The following is an 18,351-nucleotide window of genomic DNA, read 5'->3' as shown; positions in this document are numbered from 1 at the left end:
TGTTTTTTTTTTTGTTTTATTTTATGCTAAAGCAAACAAGGCTTTGATGCAGCTTCTGACCTGAAGAGGTCGCTTGAAGTAAGTCTAGTTATAACAAATAATGGCCAACAGGTGGCAGCAGATTATAAGAGAAGTATAAAACTTAGCTATATTCTAATTCTAATTGCTGCAAAACGGAAACAGATACAAATATATATATATATTTTTATGAAACAAGAGACTCTAATTTTTCTTTTCGTAGCTTCCATGTTTTTATAGAAACAGAACACAATATTCTGTGGGCCTTGCAAAATCAGTCAAAATCCATTAAAACAGCCGGGAGCGAAGGGGGTTGCTTCAGTGAAAATGTCTGGGAGTGAATGAGTTAAAACAAAATAAAACCTGTTAGGTAATGTAGGTTAACAAATATTACTAGCGCATAAAGCATAATTTGTGATGCGCTATAGAAAATGGATGTATAGCTACATAAGAGGGGCAAAATATTAAGAGCGTTTCCGTTTTTTTTAAAGCTAGTTTTGGAATATCTATCACTCGTGTACCAATAAATGACAGCAATTGATATGTCATGTCTAGTCGGGGTTAAAACAGTGCCGGTATTTCTTTTATTCCCAGGGATTTCCTCTGCCCTCCCCACCAGAGCCCCCTACAGTTGAAGCCGAGTATTACACCATTGCCGAATTCCAGTCTTGCATATCTGATGGGATCAGTTTCAACGGAGGCCAAAAAGCAGAGGTAACAATCACACAAACTAAGACTTGAAGACACATCGGGAACTTGATGTTTGTCACGCGTGATGTTTCAGGTGATTGAGAAGAATTCCGGGGGTTGGTGGTACGTCCAGATCGGAGAGCGGGAAGGCTGGGCTCCGTGTTCCTACATCGACAAACGCAAAAAGCCCAACCTCAATCGTAGGACGAGCACGCTGTGCCGCCCCAAAGTGCCGCCACCGGCGCCGCCTGTCAAGAAGCAGGACTCGGTGGAGACGGCGCCACCCAGCAGCGAGGCCCCGGAGGCCCCCGCGTCTCCCGGGAGGCCCGTCTACGAAGAGCCGGAATACGACGTCCCGGCTATTGGCGACCTGGATCTGGAGTCTGAATTTGAGTTCCTGAGAGGCGAAGCTTCTTTGGTGGATGCCAAGAATGAGGACACGTCCTCAGAGAAAGGATCTCAGCGGTCTTCCAAACCGTCTCCGGCGTCATCGCTCCGCAGCGCCTCCTTCAGGATGTGCGAGTCGTTCGAAGACGGCCAAGAGGCGGAGGGCGAGGAGGAGTGCATCTACGAGAACGACGGCTTCCGGCCCTTCAAGGAGACGCCGGAGAGGCAGTGCAGCCGCGACTCCGGTTCCTCCAAGGCCAGCGTTGCGTCCGAAACTGGCAAGACCGCCAACCTGAAGTCGGGAGGTTGGAGATCTGCGGCCAACAAGTTCAAGATCAACTTGAACGGAAGCCAAACGTCGGCCAAAAGCGAGGAGGGGTCCGGATCCAAATCCGCCTCCAACGAGTCCACTCCGGACATGTCCAGACCCAAGAAAGACCAAGAGGAAAGTAAAGCATCTCCCAACGCAAAGTCCTCCACCAAACCCAAGCCGGTGGTGAGACCCAAACCGCAGCTGGCCAAAGCATCCAGCGGCGACAAGATGGACATCAGCACATTGCGAAGACAGCTTCGACCCACCGGCCAACTCAAGAACGGCAACAAAAACAAAGGCGAGGACTCGGAGACCGCCTCCGTCGTCTCCTCCGAAGACTCCTTCTCATCTCAGAGCACGTCCTCCGAGTTCTCCTCCATCTACTCCAAAGGCAGCCGCGGCGACTCGGACGCGGAAGGCTGCGTCCTCTATCGCACCACCGACCCTTACGAGAAAGTCCAGGAGTCGGAGTTGAGCTTCCCTGCCGGCGTGGAGGTGCTGGTGCTGGAGAAGCAGGAGAGCGGCTGGTGGTACATCCGCTGGGACGACTCCGAGGGCTGGGCCCCGACGTACTTCCTGGAGCCCGTGCGGCAGCAGGACGACGCGGCCGGCTCGGAATCGGACGGAACGCCGTCCAGGCCTGGTAGCCTCAGCAAATCCAACAGCCTGGAGAAGAACGAGCAAAGGGTGCAGGCCATGAACAACCTCAATCAGAACCTAAAGAAAGTCACTCCCCCGATCCCTTCCAAACCACCCGGCGGTCTCTCCAAACCCACCGGCTTGTTCGGCTCACGCAAACACAACAGCGGCAAGCAGCAGCAGGTGGTCCGACCCCAGTCGGTCTTCATCTCAGCCCCCATCAGGGATACCCCGAGCCCCGTCGGCTCCCTCAGGAGAAACGAATCCCTCAACTCGGGCAACCACCCTCGCCTCAGCCCCACGGTGCGTCGCAACGCCTCATTCGGCACCGCCCCCCGCGGCCTGGCGCCCAACAACATCGCCCTGCCCAGCCGGAACCCGTCCGGCACCGGCAGCTCGGAGTTCCTGGGCGCCGGCCCCCAGAAGAACGCCCTCCCCGTGTCCACCGTCAGGCCCAAGCCGCACATCATCCACAACAATCTCCGGGAGGTCTACGTCTCCATCGCCGACTACCACGGCGACGAGGAGACCATGGGCTTCCCAGAGGGGACCAGTCTGGAGGTTCTGGAGAGGAACCCCAACGGCTGGTGGTACTGCAAGGTGCTGGACAGTGGCAAGCCCAGGAAAGGGTGGGTCCCTTCCAATTACCTCGAGAGGAAGCCGTAGCGCGCTCGGAGCTGGCAGAACGCCGAGCGGAAAGACTACTCACGCGGACACTTTGATTTTTGTACGAGAATTCCAGGAAGTTGACTAGTAAGCAGGAAGAGAAAAGCCAAAGAACAAACTAAGAGAGGAACTTGATGCTTCATTGGTGTCCACCTAATCGCAAGTACAGTAATCCCTCGCTATTCATGGGGACAAGGGGCAGATAGTGCTTTGGCGCCATCTTGTGGAAACAAACAGAATTGCGCAAATAGCTGAGGTTAGCTTTGGCGCCATCTTGTGGAAACAAGCAGAATTGCGCAAATAGCTGAGGTTAGATTGCCCCAAAAACCGCGAATACACGAGGGATTACTGTAATCATTTTTGTAAAACTTTCTAAGCATTTAAAGCTTACTGCATGTTTGATTTCATTATACTGACAAAGCCTTGAGCTGTTCAAACATTTTTGTTGGTTTTTTTTGCTGCTAAGCGTTAGTCACATCTTGGTGCTGTCTTCATTGCATGTTTTTATAAGCTTTATTTTGTTGTACTGTACATCGCCATTATGTAAGATATTCTACGCATTTAATTGTCCTTTTGTGAGCATCTCCAACGATAACGACGGTTTGGAATACGAAACGAATCCCTTGATGGTTTACCAGGAAAACGGAGGCCCTTCACGAGCTTCCACCCAAATCTGTATTTATTCTTTTTTTTTTTTTTGTACCATTACGATTGACTCAATTGTTCACAACCACTTCACACATCTGCTGCCAATCCATCCTGATGTTGAAAAGAAATTTCTGCTGGGCAGTAAATTTGACATTTTTACTTGTAGTCTTAAATTGGATGCTCACTTTTTGTTTTACTGTTTACGGTGTGACAAGCAGCAATAACTCAAGTGCCTAAAAATGAAAATAAATGCACTTTTTAAACTGTTTATTTCCTTTTTTACTCATTGTGTACTTTGAGTGCACGTACGCGAGTCAATCACTGATTGACATGTTCGAACTAAGCATGTTACTGCGGAAGTGTATTGCATTCACTTGGGACAAAAAAGCTAGTAGAATAGGAAAAAAAATCCATAAAATTTCTGTTTCATGGAATATTTTTTTTTACTGTTTTTGTGATTTTTGGGGTATGTTTTTTTGCTGCCATTAAAAATATATATTTTTTAAACTGGGGAAAAAGTATTTTGGAAAAACAGACAAAATATTCAGAAAAATGTTTTTTTTTTACAACCATGAGTAAGGCATTTTTTTAGACGACCATGTATAGTAAAGCATTTTTAAAATGATGATTATGTATCGTAAGGCTTCTTATTTAAAAAAGGAAAAGAAAAAAAAGACCATGTATAGTATATTTTTATGGTTTTCTGATTTTTTTTGTGGGTTTGGGGGATTTTTTTATTATTATTATTTTTGCTGCCATTTAAAATATTTTTTAAAAAAACTGGGAAAAAATGTATTCTGGAAAAACAGACAAAATATTCTGTAAAACTGAAAATCCTTTTTCTGAAAGACCCCCCCCCCCCCTTTAAAAAAAACTAATAAAAAACAACAATCCAGAATAACAAAAAAAAACGGGAGAAAACAAAACAAACCTTGGTCTCATTTATATGAAAACATAGGCCGAAAACTATTGTATTTTAATGTTGACCTTTTTTTTTTTTGAGGTAGTACTGTGTAAAAAATAAAATAAAATAAAATAGGACGACTATTCACTAATTCACTTACTGAAGGAAGCCTCAAGACTGCTTGATTTAAAGTAGTGCAGCCACAATAATAAAGGCAAAATGTCAGGACAATATTTTTCCTCTCAAACAAAAATACAAAAAAAAAAGAGGAGAGGGGTTTTAATGACTTGATGTGCGTGTCGTACTTTTTAGCCAGAAACATGATTAGGCTACATTAGTACACTTAAGCACACATCATGTTTGTATGCTCTCTGATTCCCACATATGTATATTTGTTTTTAGTTTCTTTATAAAAATTTTTTTTATAAAAAATCATTAAATATATTCCTACAGTATGAAAAAGTCGGCTGACCTTCTAGTTGGTTACTGTTTATTCCCCATTTCACTTTGCGTCCACTGGAGGGCAGCAGAGCGCAACATCTCAGGGCAGAATAGCGTCATTGAATGACCCCCCCCACCCCCCCGCCCCCACCACTGACGGTGATTTAAAAGCATTACAGTGACAACAGGCAATTGCCATTTTGCACTCAAAGTTGAACTTTGATTCTAATTACTTTTCAGTCAGTCCGACATTAGCGAGGTGAAAGCTCAAAAGCTTCAACAAACAGGAGCTTCAATCTCGTGTCTCAAGTCCATTTCGGATTCCGAATCAATACGCAGTCGACGTGCATTGTTCCAATAGCAATGGGAACATAAATTGGATGTCAAGAAGAGATTACGCCACTTAACCAAACGCTCACAAGCCATCAGGACACCAACAGTCAGCTGCGCTCAAACGCGTGTCTGTGCGCGTGTCCCTGTGCGCGTGTCCCTGTGCGCGTGTGTTAGTGGAGGATTTGTGTGTAAAAGTTGGTGTGTCTTGCTCATGCTCCAAGAACAGCCACTGTTACACGAATTCATAAAAAAAAAAATAAAAATTTAAAGAAAAAAAAACGAGTTTTCTTTACAAATTCAAAACATTTAAATTCAATTACAAATGTAAATAAAATGTTCAAAGTATTTTTTTTAATTAAATGACAGTTTATGTTTAAGTAACATTGCAAATGCAATTCAAATGTCAATTATATTGATTAATTGTAATTAAAACAACACGTTTTTTTTTTTTAAAGTCAACAAAATAAAAATATTTAAGAAATCCATTTATGATTTGGATTTATATAATGGTCAATTACAATTAAAATGAAGTTATGAATGTAGATATCATTACAATACAATTAAAAATTAAAAAAAACACAAGATAAAAAACTTAATTGAATCAAACATGATTAAAAATTGTAGCTAAAATTGAAACAGCAATTTTAACGTGTACTTGTAATTAAGTGCAAACATTTGAATAGCGAATGTAGATTTTAAAAATAATTTTTAATTATATGCTTCATGATTAAACCACAACTAATACAAATTCTAATTGAATTCCTAATTATATTTTTTTAAAATTATAAACATATTTGAAAAAGAAATGACAACTGTATTTAGATTAATAATTCAATTTGAAATGAAAACACTGAGAACTAAAATGCACTAACTTTGTTTTTTTTGGCAGGAAAGTGACTTTATGTTTTTATAGCTTCTGCCAAATGGCTTCCGCTAAAAAGTTGAGTCCGATAATTGTCTACGTCTAAACAGCTGCCAATTCTATCAATATATCAGGAAAGATGATAAAACAACATTAAGCAAGCTTAAAAAAGTGCTGAATGCAATAAAGGGCTGCCCCCTATATGTCAACATTGGAACTAACATCATTATTAAAATAATACATGTAGTTGTGAGTGTAATTAAAATGACATTATAAAAATAAAAGTGTATTTTGGGAACATAAATCGCATGTCAAGCCACTTAGGAAAGCCATTAAAAGGTCAAAGGTCAGACTGACTGAGGGGGGTCTGCGTGGGACGTTAATATGTAAGTGAAAAGGTATGTAGTCGTACCACTTTCACACACACACGCGCGCTTGTGTCACCCCGCGAGAACACCTGTTTCATGTCGCTTCATTCTTGCGGCCTATGGGCTAGTAAAGAAAAAAAAGAAAAAAGCAGGGCCTGCTCGACATAGCACAAGTCTATAAACAGTCGCTCTGTGACTTACAGCTGTTTACTCAGAGCCCCCCCCCAGCGTACGTAAATGGGCGTTCCGCGAGTACTCATACGGAGTGATCGGGTTTGATGTGCCACAGATACGGCGTCGCATTGCGCTGCCTTCCTTATCTGCTTTATTGCCTTCAACATGTTTCATTGCATTTGTTGCAAGTGGAACTTTTGAAATTGAAGAGCGCAAAACTACAAGTTTTGTTTTTACCTTTCAAGAGGAAGTAAGAGTGGGTGATGATGAGAACCAAACAGGAAATGGAACTCAAGGAGATTAAAGTCCCAAGATTAAAGTGTTAAACTTCAGATATCACAATTAACACAAAAAGTGAGGCATGGGCTTTTTAATGTAAACTTTATTGAACAAAGAATGAAACGTCAGTGACTAATTTGAAAAACACTTCCCTCACATACATAGCATCAACATCGCCCCGGACGTGAACGAGCTAATGAACAAATAAAATACTATCGTAAATACACAAATGCCCTTTCAATTTTACAAGTTTATTTCTGACTATAAATTTGGTCACATAAAAAAAGAAGACGCTGTTACTGTTATGCTGATTTTAAACTAAGCTAACTAAGCTAAGCAGTTGAGCTAAATCTTGTTGTATTTACTTGACATAGTAGTTCTTCCACATTTACTTCTATTTGTAAACCAAGTGTTAACTAATTTAAAAGCATACGCAATTTACCATACTAGCTAAGCTAGCATGTAGCATTTTCCCTAAAGCGTTATCATTGACATTTTGTATGGCAACAATTGTTTATTTGTAAACCAAATGTTAACTACTAAACAAAAAAAACATCTACTATCTTAGCTTAGCTTCTAGCTAAGCTAGCATGTAGCATTTTCCCTAAAGCGTTATCATTGACATTTTGTATGGCAACAATTGTTTGTTTGTAAACCAAATGTTAACTACTAAACAAAAAAAACATCTACTATCTTAGCTTAGCTTCTAGCTAAGCTAGCATGTAGCATTTTCCCTAAAGCGTTATCATTGACATTTTGTATGGCAACAATTGTTTATTTGTAAACCAAATGTTAACTACTAAACAAAAAACAAAACAAAAAAACATCTGCTATCTTAGCTTAGCTTGTAGCGAACCTAGCGTGTAGCATTTTCCCTAAAGCGTATCATTGACATTTTGCATGGCAACAATTGAATATTTGTACACCAAATGTTAACCAGTAAAAACAAAAAAAAAACATCTGCAATCTTAGCTTAGCTTGTAGCTAACCTAGCATGTAGCATTTTCAATCCAAAGTGTCATCATTTTGTCAGCTAATCAGCCACAATTTGCTGTAAATAATACTTTCTGGGGCAGTTTTGTGGCCGTACATAAAGACAGTATAAATTCACAGACGCTTTGAACAAAAAGAAACACCTTGCATCCATTTTCTCCCCCACTGTAGTTCTCAGTGGCTCAAATATTCTCTTAAGAATTGCAAGCTTGTCATTGAAGTGTCAATGTCCTTTTTTTTGTTGTTGTGTTGAAGTAAACAAAGACAAAGTGTCTGCCCACTTCGATGAAGAAAAAGTCCACTTGTCATCCTTTAAAAGCTACTTAACAAAAACCTGACGAAGTTTTTTTTTTTTTTTTGTCATCGCCCAATTACAGAAAGTCGTACGTGCTTTAGTGGCTGTTTTGAAACGCCAGCAAGGTGACCTTCTTCCACTTCCTGGTTCATTTGCATCCTCCTCGAGCCCACAACAGCCCTCTCGTACCATCTTAAGTGCACACAAAGCAGGTAGCCACATACTTCATGACACTTTTTTTTTTGTACCCGCCAGAGCCTTTTCGCTGCTTATTATTGCATCAGCATTTATTGTCTGAGCATTCTGTGTGTTTTCTTAAAACTTTTTTTTTTTTCGGGTTTTTAAATAGGTTAAGCATTCGCACTTTGAAGCGTTGGGTACTGCCAGCGACAAAGACGCCTCGCTTTGCGAAGGTCCACACCCTGAGGATCAAACTTTTAAGTTATATTGTTAAAATAAATATTTACTTGTAAATTTGTTTATTATTTACACATGAATACACTTTGGTGTTTGTTTGTACAAGTATCTAAGTTGATGTGTTGAATCTGCTGCTCTCCGTCATTCACTTGCATTTACCTAAAGTATGCTAGCTTCTGATTGGTTAGTGTTTAGTCAGCTGATAGGGAATCAGGAAGTGTTGTGGCTATGGTTGCCGTGTATGACGAATAAAGTTTCAATTAAGAATGAATCCGTCTCCATACTGCCTTTTCATTTTATAAACGGTGTCCAACCAATCCTCACATTAGACTATAGCTATGCTAGGTGTATTTCTCGTGAGTTTTTTTCTCTCACAAATTTGCCACTTTATAAACTCGCAAAATTAGTTTTTTCCCCCCGCAAATTTGCCACTTTATAAAGACGCAAATTTGGCACTTTGTAAAGTGGCAAATTTGAGAGTTTTTTCTCGCAAATTTGTTACTTTATAAAACTCGCAAATTTTCGACTTTATAAAGTCGCAAATTTGCCATTTTTTTCTTGCAAATTTGCCACTTTATAAACTATAAACTTGCAAATTTGGCACTTTATAAACTCGCAAAATTAGTTTTTTCCCCCCGCAAATTTGCCACTTTATAAACACGCAAATTTGCCACTTTATAAAGTGGCAAATTTGCGAGTTTTTTCTCGCAAATTTGTTACTTTATAAATCTCGCAAATTTTCGACTATAAAGTCGCAAATTTGCCATTTTTTTCTTGCAAATTTGATACTTTATAAACTATAAACTTGCAAATTTGGCACTTTATAAACTCGCAAAATTCCGAATTTTTTTCTCGCAAATTTGCCACTTTATAAAGTGGCAAATTTGCGACTTCATAAAGTAGCAAAATTAAGATTTTTTTCCTCTCAAATTTACCACTTTATAGTCGCAAATTTGCCACTTTATAAATTCTCAAATTTGCGACTTAATTAAGTCTCCACCCTCTCCAAAAAATATTTATACGTGGCCCTAATACCTCGTTGTAGGTTTGAACTAAAGTGACAAAATGTTGCAAAAAAAAAGCAAAACAAAATAATTAGATGCGACAAAGGAGTTCAGGGTCACATTGATAAGTCATAGAATAACAATAAAATTACAATGTCATAATTATAATAATTTCTCCCAAGGTAAAAACAATTAGACATTTTTTACAGTAACACTAGAAAAGATTTTTCCGTCCTCTGATTGGTTGGTCAGAGCAAAACAGACAACTTATGCTAGCAAAACACACGTCTAGACATCTTTGGTTAGTATGATATTGAATATATGTATATTTCATCAAATCTGACATGTTTTTCTTATTAGATAAATACTGATTGTGATCTGCTCCAGATGCTATATATTCATATTCATATTGCGTTTTTTTGTAGATCGCTTCTATAATGGCGACGCAAAAGTGGTGCTATTAAGACGTGAATTCACGGACGGGATGCAGAAACCAACCGGGTCCCTTGAAAAAAAAAGTCTTTAGCACTCCAAGAAAACCTGAGTTGATCTTGACAATCCGACGGCGTCCGTTCCAAAACGATTACGTACTGCGGTAGGTCTTGATGATATCCAAAATGGGCTTCCTGCAGATGGGGCAGGACTTTTGTTCCTGCTTGAGCGTGAGGGCGCACGCGAAGCACAGGCAAAGGTGCCCGCAGTCGTAGAGCGCCGTGTTGGCCGTGTCGTCCCAGCAGATGGCGCACTTGTCGGATTCTTCCGCGGAGCTGGGAGAGCTCGGGCTGGCCGGCGGAGAGTTCTGCTGCGGTTCTGAATGAGATGAACACAAAAAAATGGCGTTCATCCATGAGAGGTTTATGTACAGTTGTTTGTTTATATTTATTTTATTCGCTTGCTTTTTCACCCTAAAGGAAACTGCTCATCAGACAACAAAAATGATTTGTGTGTTTTTTTTTTTTTAACCATTCAAAAAAATCACTTCAGTTGATCGATGGGCCTGAACAATTAATTAAATTCGACTTCGCAAAGTAGTAGTACCGGTAGTCGGTCCCTTCGTTTGTTGATAAACAATACTTGTTGTGACCTTTGAAAAAAATCTTGCACTCAACAAATAAGACCACATTAAAAATAGTGCTGTCACTATCGAATATCTTTAAAATCGATTAATCTATGAATTATTTTATCGATTAATCGGATTCATTTGAGTTTTGCATTAAAGTGTATTACAAAAGCATTTTTTCCCCTTAGTACTGTTTATTAACCGGTGATTGGTGTTTTTCGTACTTCACATTTTCAGTCAATGTTTTCCAAAGTCTTATTTTGATTAAACACAGAAGATAATCAGTCTTTTTTCATGAAGGACTTCAGAAATCAGTGAACAATTTCTGCCGATATCTTGAAATTTGGATCATTAAAGTAAAAAAAGTTCCCCACGGGGAAAATAAAAGTATATCGTATCGTATTGTATCGTATTAAAAAAATTAAATAAAAATCTCTTCAAACGATTATTAAAATAGTTGTCATTTAACTCATTCACTGCCATTGACGGCTATAGATGTCAAAAATTTATTTGAACTATTTCAATTAGTTGAACATTTTTTTCCACTTTTGTTAACAAGAGTATGAAAACCTAGATTTTTTTTTTTATTGTACATTTAAAACAGATGAAATTTGTGATTAATCGTGAGTTAACTATTGAAGTCATGCGATTAATTACAATTTAAAAAATTTAAAAAATGTAATTAAAAAATATATATATAGATATATTTATATATATATATATATATATTTATATATATATATATATATATATATATATATATATATTTCTATACGTATTTTTTTGACCGGTGCAATTTATAGTCGGCAAAATAAAAATACGGTACAACCAAACCGCTGCATTGGAAGTACTGTGGCACATTTGCGCTCCCCAAATCTACAAACTCACATACGAAAGACACAGTGAGTCAAATGTGAGCGACCAACCTGTGACGGACGGAGGAGGGCTGAACCGGTTGTGCCTTTTGGAAGGCAAACCGACATTGGGCACGTTGACGGCGGACGAGCTGGAATTCAGAAGCGACTGGACGAGTGGAATTGTGGCTTGAGATGAGCCTGACAAAAGTACAACACGCACAAATTCAAAATCTCGGCCAACAACAGCGCTCAAGTACAAAAATAGACGGTAAATAGTCATCGTCTATTTCAACGACCTAATTGCTTTGTCCATATTTGGTCGTCACGACACACGGGCACACTTGCTAATTCAAGTCTCAACCTGACATCCATTTTTCTGGCCAGCAAACGTAGCAGACAAATGAGGCCTGGTGTTTACATTCGACTTCTATTATTTGTGCTCCAGCTCAACATCGCATGACGGCGTGACATTAGACTTTATGTGCAAACGAGTCCGTGTCGTGGATCGGGTTCGTGCGCGGCTGCTGGATGTGGGAAAAGTGGGTCACTATCTCAAAAAGGTGACTGCGCCATTTAGACCATTCAAAGCATGCAGCATTGCGAGAAAAAAAACGTGTTTTACGTTTTATGACTTTTCTTCGGTTAAGATGCATAAAAATTGGGAAAAAAAAAATTCGGCCAATATTGCTTTATAGATAAAACATGTTTTGAGGTCTGATCTGAATATGACTGAAAACATTAGCATACCATCCACAATCATGCTTTCATGAAATAATAAAAGTGCACATATTTGCCAGAACAGTAAAATGCCACATTTCCAATTGTGACAAATTAAGCCATTTTTGTGTCCTTGTGCTTTTCAGATTATGATTTGAATGAATGGGCCAGCAATTGCATTATGCAAAACGGTGCCTGCTCTGATTGGCTGTTAAGCTAGCAAATGCAAATCAGCGCATGAGATGATGAAATCAACAGCAAATAAAATAAAAATAATAAATAATAAAATAAATCCCGATTCTTCTAACGGTTATTAATTTTGGGGTACAAAACAAGAAAATCTTTACGCATCTAAAAATATTAAGACCAATAAAAAATATATTTAAAAAACACTATAATTATGTAAGTTCCTTTTGGACCAAACAGAATTTGTAATAATATTTATTTATTTACTCATTTATTTTTTGGTACAAAACAAGAAAATGTTTAAACGTAAAAAAACAAACACAAAATATTAAGACAAATAAAAAAAATTGAAGCACTATAATTATGCAAATTCCTTTCGGATGAAACAAAAAAAACGATAAATTTGTTATTTTTAAAATTTAAAAAAGGTGCAAATGTATACATTTAAACAACTCAAAAATTTGTATTAATAATCTTTTTTTTATTTTATTTTTTTATTATGCTGATTTTGCAATTGAGGAGTGTAATTGAATTTCGAACCTGTGGAGGAAACCCGGCTGGAGTTGAGGAGTCTGTCGATGGTAACGTTGGATTCTGTTGGCGTGTTGGTTGCGGGTGCGTTGGTCATGGACAAGGGCGATCTCGGACGAGAAGGGACGGATGAGGGAGATTTCAAGGGGCCTTGGGCATCCGAGCCTGCCAATAGAGAAGGCTTCAGGATCACAACAGAACCATACATTGAAACAGGACTAAATCACATTTGTTGACATTCTCTGCCACTGACGGATATAGACGTCAGAGATCTATTTGAACTGGGCTGGCAGAAGAGCTGTCAAAATTAATCGATTAATCGACAAGCAATCGATTATGAAATAACTGCAATTATTTTAATAATTAAATAATCGTTTGAAGACATTTTTTTATTTAAAATTGTCCAAATCCTCTGATTTCAGCATAGCCTCTCTGTTGACTAAGATTAACTCCAATATATTACGAACCCTAAACGTTGTTCAATAAACATATGCTTAACTCATTTACTGCCATAAATTCATAAAAAAAATTGTAATAAAAAATTAGGGGCAAGAGGTGATTAAAATTTGTCATTGTAATTAATTACATGACTTCACTAGTTAACTCAGGATTAATCACAAATTTTACATCTGTTCTAATACAATAAAAAAAATCTAGGTTTTCATAGTCTTGTTAACAAAAGTGGTAAAAAAATGTTGAAATAGTTCAAATGAATTTTTGACGTTTATAGCCGTCAATGGCAGTGAATCAGTTAAAAAGCGTCAGGCGATTAAAGTTTTGACTTCACTAGTTAACTCGCAATTAATCACAAATTTCATATCTGTTCTAAATGTACAATGAAAAAAATTCTAGGTTTTCATACTATTGTTAACAAAAGTGGAAAAAATGTTTAACTAATAGAAATAGTTAAATTAATTCTCGACGTTTATAGCCGTCAATGGCAATGAATGATTTTTTCATGCCAATATTTTCTCTTTTAGTGAAAATTAATATTGGTTATCGGCGTCCTTGACTACTAATAATCGGTATCAGTATCGGCCCTGAAAAAATCAAATATCGCTCTATCTCTACAAATAATTGCAAGCATAAAATGTATGACAAACACATGGCCTGACTAAATTAAGCTCCTCCCCTCACTTCACCATACTTTCTTGGCACCAAGATACCACAAGATGGCGCAAAAGCAATACGTTTATATTAGACAAGGTTTTGGCTTAACCCAAAAAATTACAAACTTGTGAATGTACCAGGATATCCCGCCACAGACTCAACAATTTTATAATATTCTGCATAAAACGTTCCCAATCTAAACTGGAGGATGGCGTGGGCGCAACGTGGTCCCATCTGCTCCGTTTGACGGGCTCGGCGACACCCAGTCGTGACATAACTGTCACTCGCCTCCTTGGCGACACGTCTCCACGGCAACCGGCGGTTACCGTGCCTCCAGCGTGTGGGCGAGCGGAGACGCGTCCCGCCGCCCGACCGCCTTCCTTCCCACAGCTGGAGTGGGAAAACGTCTCACAGGATGAGCCCGAAGAACGGAGGCGGGGAGCGAGAACGGAGGAAGTGGAGAGGAGCCGCGTCCTGCCGAGGGGACGCTCGGTGGGCGGACGCCCGCCACCGCCATCCGCAGCGCAATTACATTTAATAATGCATATGGTGGGCATGGTAAAGAGCTATTATGAGATAACCACCTCCTGATAAATTACAGTGGCGGCAGCGGGGGGGCCCAAGCCTGACAGAAAAAACCTCCTAAGCGCTGATGAATGAATATAGCACAAAATGTGGTGGGCTTATTTCACATGACGACGCTCTTGTGATGCGGCCGAATGTTCTTCGGGGAAAAGCAGCATTCTCACGCAATTGTCTATTTACGCCATCAATGCGATATTGTACTATCGCTAATGGTATTGAACAGTATGTGAGCTGTGATGTTCAAAATGCGAGCCCGAGGGCACTTTGATGCCAATTTCAGTCAAAAGCAGAGGGAGATAGAAGGTCAAAATGGCTTTGAGGTCCTTTATCTTGCCATGGAAATATACCGCAAATTTTCTAGAAATCTTCAAAAAATTCTTTAGCATTTTATTTGATTTAATTTGATAATCAATTATTTGTCGATTAATCGAGTAAAACTAAAACTAATAATAACTGAAATTAACCTTTTTAAAAAATAGTAAAAAATAACAAAAATAACTAAATAATTTTTTTTTTTAAAAATAAGACAAAAAAAATAAAATAAAAATAAATCTAATCTATTTGGAAATAATACAAAATACTATTACTCGCTGGTATGCTGAAATCAGAAGATTTGGACAATTTAAAATTTAAAAATGGCTCCAAACGATTACTCGATTATTAAAATAGTTGTCAAATAATCGGATAATCGATTACAGCTCTAATTCGCAGACAGTGAAAAATTGTCCGAACATAATTTCCTTGCAACAAGGAAAACTGTTTGCGACAAGTAAAAACTGTCTGCTATCATCTTTGCAACCTTTTGCAAACCCTGACGAGAACCCAAAGTTCGCAAGTATTTGCCGCTCTGATATAATAATATAGTGGCTTTGTCGGCCTTCTGACTTGTAAAAAAGGGCGATGTCATTTTGTCAAAATGCCAAATATCGGCACCGACAATCAGCCCGGCCGATAATCGGTTTATCCCACCTATCAAGGAAGGAAGATGAAGCAAACATACCAAAAATCCTGAGTTGCGTGATGTTTTTATGCGGCGCGAAGAACATCCACAGCGGTCTGGAGTTGTCCACGTACAGCCGCACCCCCAGGCTGGCGCCATTGCGGCTCGCGACGACCTCGCCGGCAGCGCTCACCTCGAAGCTCAAGACGTCTTCATCCATCAACGCCGCAGACAAGCGGTCCAGGGCCCAGAACTCCAAGCGGTCCTGCAGCCACGCCAGGTCGCTGGGCATTTCCTGCGGCTTGAGCATGGCCGGGTCGCAGGTCGTCACGCCGTAAGACAGCTGGGCCGGCCCGTCGCTCTGCAATACGGCGGAGACGATCTCGCCGTGCTGCAGAGGCCGACTGGTGAAGACCAGCGTCCTGTCCGGGCCTTGATGCTGCACCGTCTCCACCGTGTGAGGGTCCAGCAGGCGCACGTGCACGCCATGCACGTAGTGGACCTGCAGCTCGTCTTCGAGGTGCTCGGGGAGCTCGGAGCACAGCCGCAAGTTTTGAACGTTCTGGGGCATGTGGTCCGGGCACTGGTGCTCCTCGTGGTCGTCTTCGTCGGGGCCGTCTTCGAAGATGTCCAATACGGTCACGGGAACTTGATACTTGAGAGTCTTTTTAGGTAACATCAGTCGGCGGGTGGAGCCCACCTTTGTGACCTTCGATGAGAGCGTCTCACTCTCTGTGGGGACACACAAGGACAACGCATGGATTGACAACGATCCGGGTTTTGCACATACAAAGACGCACATTCATTGGAGTGCGCGCTGAATAGCTGCGGGTCAGCGGCTACGTAACGACGCTAAAGAACAAAAGAAGATGCATAACAGGTTTATGTAACGCGTGAGAGAAAAGAAGACGTGAACGAGCCTCCCACTCGGTCTCCGGTGCCGAGTCTTAAGGCTCGGCTATGGATTGGAGCTGGAGGACATTTTCTGACCAACAACATATTGGCTTCCATTTTCTTAGCCCATATGCTTCACATGTTGCACCCCCCCCCCCCCCACACACACACACTGTACACTAACATTGTAAATAAAAAAATAAAAATATATATCTTTTAATGAATTACAATTAATTTAAAAAGAGTGATTAGATTTTTAGGCATAATATTAAATTAGTATTTTTTAATACTACACTACCTGCTAACTAGTTGCTGCCCTAATACAAAAACATGATTTAAAAAAATAATTATGTAAAAAAACCACACTTTTAAATAGAAATTATAAATGAAAGCACACAGAGAAAACATTAAAAATACAAATCTAACTGTCATCTATTATTACACCACAAATTCTAGTAAATACATTTTATTTTTTGTTCATGACATAATGTACACTTATTACATTCATTTTAAATTACTGTATATCTACATAAAACAGCATTTTTTTCAAATTATTTTAAAAATGACTTTTTTCAATTTAAAAAAATAATGTTTTAGTTAACCTTTATATAACCAGATAAAATGTTGGGAGAACCAATTCTCATTTAAAATGAATTTAATTAAATTGAAATATGAACAAATAACATTATATACATTTACTATTATATACTACGATACTTTTAATTTATTAAAAACAGATTTTATTAAAAACAGATTTTAACTTAAATTTGACAATTTATGTACAAGATAGTAAAATATATATACAATTATTAATAGTAACATTTGATGTATACATTTAAACTACATGTGCAAATTAAATTACATTAAAATAAAAATCAACAAAACCACAATATATACTAGTATATAATGGAATTAACAAAAAAATAAATAAATAAAAATTGAATTTTATGTGCAAAATAAAAAAGTGTTTCTCATTAACATGGATATTTTACTAATACATAAAAACTAAAGTTGTAATTCAAAATAAACACATTACATATAATATCCAAGAGATTAAAACCAAAATAACTAAATGATAGTGACTTAGAAATGTAAAACCCCAAGAGCGATGTTGAGACGAGACCCCCGAAAACGATCCCGTGTATAAACGAAGGTGTTTACGTTCCGCCTTCAGATGTTGTGTAATCGCTCTTACAGAGTCGCCAGCCAGCAGTCTTGATGTTGACATAACAAACATGACCTCACAACCGGGTTTGCGTGCTCCTCTTTGCCAATCTCTGCTTTTTACCACCGCTGGACACCAACGGGCTTGGGACTCCATTTTCACTAATAGACATTCCTCGGTCTAATTGTGACCACTTCAAAGTTAGCAACTGTCAGGAAGGGCTCGCTCACATGTGAGAGCAGAAGCGCGCTGGTATGCTGATTGAACGAGTTCCTCAAACTCCGGCTAAAATTAGCCTGATTGGATCTTAAGGCCAAGAGCTGAGTGGCATGTTGGCGGCTCGCAAACCCAGTCCGATTTTGGGTTTTCCCCTCTGGGACAGAACCTTTTGAATATTCAGCAGAGCTATACTTGCTCCGGTATAATTACTTCAGTAACTAGTACTTGCAAACACATTTTTTACTAGAGTATTCATGTTAACTCATTCACTGCCATTGACGGCTATAGACGTGAAAAATTCATTCGAACAATTTCTATTAGTTTCACATTTTTTCCCACTTTTGTTAACAAGAGTATGAAAACCTAGAAAAAAATGAATTGTACATTTAGAACAGATATCAAATTTGTGATTACTCTTGAGGTGAAGTCATGTGATTAATTACAATTAAGAATTGTAATCGCCTGATGACCCTAATTTAAAAAAAAGAAAACAAATATTGTAAAAAAATTAGGGGCATCAGTCGATTTTTTATTTTTTTTTTAAATTGTAATTAATCGCATGACTTCAATAACTCACGATTAATCACAAATTTTATATCTGTTCTAAATGTACAATATTTTTTTCCTAGGTTTTCTCCAAAAATGAGAAACTAATT

The 18,351-nt window shown here is 39.0% G+C and overlaps 2 protein-coding genes across 6 annotated transcripts in view; one reads left to right on the top strand and one right to left on the bottom strand.

Annotated features, from left to right (window-relative positions):
• The window catches only part of LOC144061516 (SH3 and PX domain-containing protein 2A-like), a 53,020-nt gene extending 49,391 nt beyond the window's left edge, over window positions 1–3,629 (top strand). For all 3 annotated transcript variants that reach the window (XM_077582056.1, XM_077582055.1, XM_077582054.1), the window contains 2 exons: window positions 613–732; window positions 803–3,629. In XM_077582056.1, coding sequence (XP_077438182.1) covers window positions 613–732; window positions 803–2,713 — 2,031 coding nt within the window. In that variant the 3' untranslated portion in view covers window positions 2,714–3,629. The remainder of the gene's footprint in view (window positions 1–612; window positions 733–802) is intronic.
• A 3,179-nt stretch (window positions 3,630–6,808) lies between these two features.
• The window catches only part of LOC144061253 (E3 ubiquitin-protein ligase NEURL1-like), an 81,387-nt gene continuing 69,844 nt past the window's right edge, over window positions 6,809–18,351 (bottom strand). For all 3 annotated transcript variants that reach the window (XM_077581528.1, XM_077581529.1, XM_077581530.1), the window contains 4 exons: window positions 15,478–16,149; window positions 12,792–12,947; window positions 11,418–11,546; window positions 6,809–10,241 (listed from right to left, as the gene is read on the bottom strand). In XM_077581528.1, coding sequence (XP_077437654.1) covers window positions 10,015–10,241; window positions 11,418–11,546; window positions 12,792–12,947; window positions 15,478–16,149 — 1,184 coding nt within the window. In that variant the 3' untranslated portion in view covers window positions 6,809–10,014. The remainder of the gene's footprint in view (window positions 10,242–11,417; window positions 11,547–12,791; window positions 12,948–15,477; window positions 16,150–18,351) is intronic.

The sequence above is a fragment of the Vanacampus margaritifer genome, chromosome 12, assembly GCF_051991255.1.
Source record: "Vanacampus margaritifer isolate UIUO_Vmar chromosome 12, RoL_Vmar_1.0, whole genome shotgun sequence".
In the NCBI taxonomy this organism is placed as follows: domain Eukaryota; kingdom Metazoa; phylum Chordata; class Actinopteri; order Syngnathiformes; family Syngnathidae; genus Vanacampus; species Vanacampus margaritifer.
Note: the sequence above shows the minus strand (reverse complement) of the source record. Positions and strands in the feature narration are given on the sequence as shown.